The sequence below is a fragment of the Anabas testudineus genome, chromosome 11, assembly GCF_900324465.2.
Source record: "Anabas testudineus chromosome 11, fAnaTes1.2, whole genome shotgun sequence".
Classification (NCBI taxonomy): domain Eukaryota; kingdom Metazoa; phylum Chordata; class Actinopteri; order Anabantiformes; family Anabantidae; genus Anabas; species Anabas testudineus.
In genome coordinates this window covers 16,355,100-16,360,199 of record NC_046620.1, presented here as the reverse complement: position 1 = coordinate 16,360,199, position 5,100 = coordinate 16,355,100, and the positions used below count along the sequence as shown (strand labels likewise).

Below are 5,100 nucleotides of genomic sequence, written 5' to 3'. Positions count from 1 at the left end.
TTACCTACCACCTCTGCCTTTGGCAAACCTTAGGAGTATTTTACAGGGGGTTAATTAGTGTGTCAGCAAGTGCTAAAACCATAAAAAGGAAAATGTGACTTTAGCAAATTAAGCATATATTGCAAAAACAAATTCCACAAAATGAATGCGTCCCACTAAAGGTCCTCAAATTTTACTCATGTGGAAGCCCTGTGAAACAAAAGGCCTATTTATAGTCCAACACACATCTCTGACCTTATTCTGTCACTGCAGTTACGACTAAGCAGCGAGCCAAGTGTCATACTGCTCTTAAAGCATCACGGTCCAGATCTCCTGAGTAGGTCACTCAACTGAGTGTGAATGTGAGGGCGCTTGGTGTGAGATTCACTGCTACCCATCTGCAAAACAGAGGAGAGGTGATGTGTGCATGCTGCTACTCTACTGCCATCTACTGGCTGCTCTCCGTCACAGTGTCTTTGGAGAAGGGAGGAAGTGCGCTGCCAAAGTCACCAGCCCTTTGTCCTACTTACTTCTCCCTCATATCTCTCACAGAGTGGGTGAAAGGTCAGAAAAGGAACATGATGTGTTTGCATAGGTTCCCAAGAACAAAATATTCTCTAGAGATAGTTTCTCTTTTTATACAGACCAAAATTGCTCAATAGATTGATGCAAGTATTACTACATGAGCACAGAAAAAAGAAAACAACACTACATGAGCAACACGGATTGCATCTCATATTTATTTACGAAACGTATCTACACAAGACTGAACACAGAGCATGGTGGCATCATCTGACCTTTGACTGTGAACATCTGGAAAGTGCCAGAGTGTGAAACGATGAGTAAGTGTCGCCAGTCAGTGATTGGTCAGTCTTAAAACAACATGATCAAGAGGCATAAAGTTGTGGTTGTGTGATGGTGTGGGTTAGTTCATCCCTGTGCTCTCCATTTCGTCCGAATGGAGGAACTCTCACTGCTCCGTTCTCTCGTCCTCGCCTTTCTTCTCCGTCCCGGCGAGGATCTTGAGGACTGTCTCGTTGAAGTCATCTGGCTGGTCGGCAAAAACGTAATGGCCTGCTCCTCTGATCACCTAACAGAAAAAAGTATTAAGAGAAAGTCAGCTATTCTGAGTTAAACAGTTGGTGGTTCACATTTTAAAAAGCTACAACTGATCGAAAAATCAAGTCAAAGCAAACTGAGTCTGTGGACGTTTTTCCCCAACCACATACTAAAGTTGCAAAAAACATGATACAGCAAAGGACATACTGCGATTTCCACATCAGGTCTGTTTTTTTTTAACGCATGTCCGGAGTCACTGTCGATGCTGGAGCGTGAGCCGTAGATGAAGAAAATGGGAATGTCAGCTTCGACCTGGCCAATCCTCTCCAGCATAGGCCTCTTCGCCCAGCCATAGGGAATGGTCATGTTCTTAAAGGCAGTTTCTCCACTGTAAATTAAACATAAAAAGTTGCTGCTTGTACAATGTGTTGAGAAATCCCAAATCTCTTTATGTCGCCTTAAAAGAAACTAAAAAAAACACTTTCTCACCTTGGGGTCTGGGCGTTCAGGTGGTAGATGTAGTCCGATACAGTGTTGTCATCGAAAACAGAGGAGTATTTCTGCTTGAAATCAGACCTGATGGTCTGGACAAGCATGGGACCTGAGAGAGGAGAAGATGAAGGAAAAACAAAAAAAAGCAGACTGTGATATTTTGAAACTGCAATTAAACCAGCCTATTCACAAGAACACTGATCTACGGAGTTTCTGCCACAAACATGTCACAACATTCCTAAGCTTTGTCGCACCATATTACCTTATTGTGCTAAATCTGTGCTTCAGTTACAAACAGGGATTCGAGTGTAGTTAGGCTTATTTAGTGATGTTTAAGAAAAAAAGGGGGACAAGTAATAGTGACTAGTGATTTTTTTTGTTTTAGGACAAAAAGGCATTTATGTGGAAAACCATTAAAAAGCCTCAAACCACACACAGTCGTCATCATCATCAGTCACAGGCTTATTTTTAAATAAATAACCATAAATCAAAGTTTTGCTGTTCGCATATATAATATTAAACAAAACAAAAAGTGTGTGTCTGTATCTTTGTGATCACCTAGAGGCCCCGCAAGTCGGAGTCCAGCCAGTGGATTGAATGGGGTCATGACAGCTCCCATGGTTCTGATCCACATTGGGATGGAGTTGTGGTTAGGGTTGTCCGGGCGTGCTGGGAAACCCCAGGGCTCCACCAGAATCAGACTCTTTACCCTGCACACACATATTAAACAGCTCAGCTACTTGATAAATAAACATGCTAAAAGCTGGGTTTCAACCCTAAAACACACAGATTTACTTTTTTATGAAAGGTTTTATTGAAGGTTTTAAATGAGCTGCTTCACATTTTCAATCAAATAAAGATAACAGCACTGTTATCATTTTTCAGATGTTTTTTTCCTCTGTTGCAGAAAGTTGCCATGTATTTCTGGACAAATAGAGTTTCAAGTAGTGTTTCTAAGAGTTGGAAAACCACTTGCACGACCACCCAGACACACAAATTCACCTGTGGGGGTATTTCAGAGTGTAGGCAGCAGACAGATATCCTCCCAGGTTATGTCCTAGCAACACCATTTCTTCCAGTCCCACCTTCTCCCTCCATTCTTCCAACGCTTCCAAGAACTGCTCCTCAGCCTCCTCCGCGTCAGTGCTGAACTGTGGACGGCTGCTCCTGCCGAAGCCAAGAAGGTCCAGAGCGTAGACTGGCCCACTGCTGGAGAGAGTGTCCAGGTTTTGGGACCAAAGAGCAACTCCACCCCCAAAGCCATGCAGCAGAACCAGAGGAGGCCTGGTCGGGGTAGGAGTCTGGGAGAGAAACGAGGAGCATGGCTGCGGTTGATTGGAAAACGCCAAGGTCCACAGAAAGTTGCCGTTAGATATCCGAACATGCTGCCTGGAGAAAGGCCTGTTCACACCTGCAGTAGAGGGAGGGAGGTGGAGGAGCAGAAATAAATGGGAGTCATCCCGAGTACTTGAGACTGATTAGACTTGTTCATCAGATCTCTGATGCTTTACCAGTTTTGATATTTTTAGTCCCTAAATCATTACAGAATTTGCTCTAACAGCTCCAAGCCCTCTGATATTGAGACAATAGAACATTAAAAACCTTGACAGAAAACCAGCGGGGCACATATGCGCTTTAACAGCTTTTTAGGGCACACTCACTCTTGAGCATTTTCTCTTCTGCATCTTTCAGCCGAGAGGGAGATGTGGGGCACCAAGAGGGAAGCCAACTTGAAATCCAGGAGCTGTGACAGAGACGGTGTGGCAGACACAACACAAAGTGCATGAAGAGACAGACAAAGACAGACTTAAAAAGTGAACTTTGGACATTGCTGTTATCAGTGATGCTATTGTCTATTGGGGACTTGTCTCAATCTTCTTTCTAGAACAAAACAGAACAGAGTGCAAAGAATTGAGTTTAATTTGTGGTGTGATTGAATTATGTTCAAATTAAAATTATGTCAGTTTTATGTTTATGTGTTAACGTTTTCTTGGCTACAAAATAGTCACTGTTCAGTTCACTATAAAGCAATATAATATACCTCACCTCAGTTATACAAGCAATCTTTGTGCAAAATAAAAAAAATATTAATATAAATAAATTTCTGCCTCGGGGTCAACAAAGGAGAATATATAATGTAAAGGTTTGACTGTTAGACACATGATTTTAACGGAGGTTTGGTTTTAGCGTTTGCGCGTTGGTTAAAGCGACGCAACGTATCAGGACTAGTTGAATGTTGAACACTGACCTTAAAGTGAAAATAACAGGACAACTTCCCGCTGTATGACGATCATTTAAAATAAAAGGAGCCGTTAACATGGAAAACTCACCCCTGCTCCTTCACAGGCTGAACCTCCTCCGCCATCCTCCGCATGTTGTTTGGCGATCGTCTGGCGAACATGTGAGAAAGTACAGAGTTTATTATGAGACGTTCGCGGACATCCGGTTCAAAACTGAATTTCCATTTTGAACCAATACCAAAACGCACCTTTGCCACGTATGTGTGCGCAGCATGTGATATAACTTTACAATTTCAATGTGGTAATTAGATGCATTAATGAAAAGCTCAGTACTTCCGAGAGTCTCGCACTTGGGCGGCTGTCGCAGTTGTGTGTTCCAACTGTACGTGAAAGCAGCAGCGCGGTGTTAACCTATGCTCCCCTGAGCGGTAATCAGCACAGGTGGACTGCGTTCATCGTTTCTTTATCTCGTCAGCTATTTTTTCTTTATCTTCTTCTATTTTGTCTTTTTTTTTTTATCGGAGCAATAAAGACATCATGCTTGACAATAATGCTGAACTGCGCTAAACAGATAAACTCTAAGGCATCCTGTTTAAATATTATACACAATAACATAGAGCTAAATACAAATATATTTAAAACGTGATATAACAAAAAAAAAAAAAAAAAAAAAAAAAGTGGTAATACTGTGCATCACTCTAAAGAAAAACATATTGAGGATTTTAGGTAACCTCTAAATAATAATGATAAGAAAAAGTCCTAGCATGAACACATTGTTAATTACTACTAACGTTTTGGCAGATTTGTCGATTTTTTCTTTAATGTACTAAAAACTATACTGTAAAACGATTTTAGAAAATAATTCCTTTAAATGTTTTTTTTTTTTTACTGTACTGTACAGTCAATCTGTTATATTTCACATTCTCAACCTTTCCTCAGTCCGAGTGTTTACATTTACATTTTGGTCGCCCCGAGCACCCGTACTTGCTTAACTAATGAGGGGTTCTGTACCTCATTTGATTACCAGGCAGCCAATCAGAGGCCGAGTCACAAATTGAACTGATCACGCAGTTACCAATAGTTAGGAAGAAGACTTGATTAGCTGTTACTGTTCTGTTATATAGATATAAAAAACTCTGTGTTTTACAGTTTCCAATATTAAGCGTCTGTAAGCTTTTGCCTAAGATGCCGTAAAAGAGCAAACATACAAGGTAAGGGACATTTTGCTAATCTTTTCCTATTTAAAATGACAACATTCAAAGACACTTTAGTTTGAGGGTCGGTTATTATTACACGCATGCGTACATACATCAAAAGCTAGAGAGAGCTG

General features: G+C 41.1%; 1 protein-coding gene across 1 annotated transcript; it reads right to left on the bottom strand.

Annotated features, from left to right (window-relative positions):
- Positions 1 to 692: 692 nt before the first annotated feature.
- On the bottom strand, positions 693 to 4,158 carry LOC113153232 (1-acylglycerol-3-phosphate O-acyltransferase ABHD5-like). The gene is made up of 8 exons (XM_026346756.1): positions 4,019 to 4,158; positions 3,861 to 3,920; positions 3,192 to 3,274; positions 2,533 to 2,941; positions 2,089 to 2,240; positions 1,528 to 1,639; positions 1,246 to 1,426; positions 693 to 1,069 (listed from the first exon to the last, which is right to left on the bottom strand). The coding sequence occupies exons 1-8, from the start codon at positions 4,042 to 4,044 to the stop codon at positions 950 to 952; spliced, it is 1,143 nt and encodes a 380-aa protein (XP_026202541.1). The 5' UTR covers positions 4,045 to 4,158; the 3' UTR covers positions 693 to 949.
- Between the last annotated feature and the right edge of the window lie 942 nt (positions 4,159 to 5,100).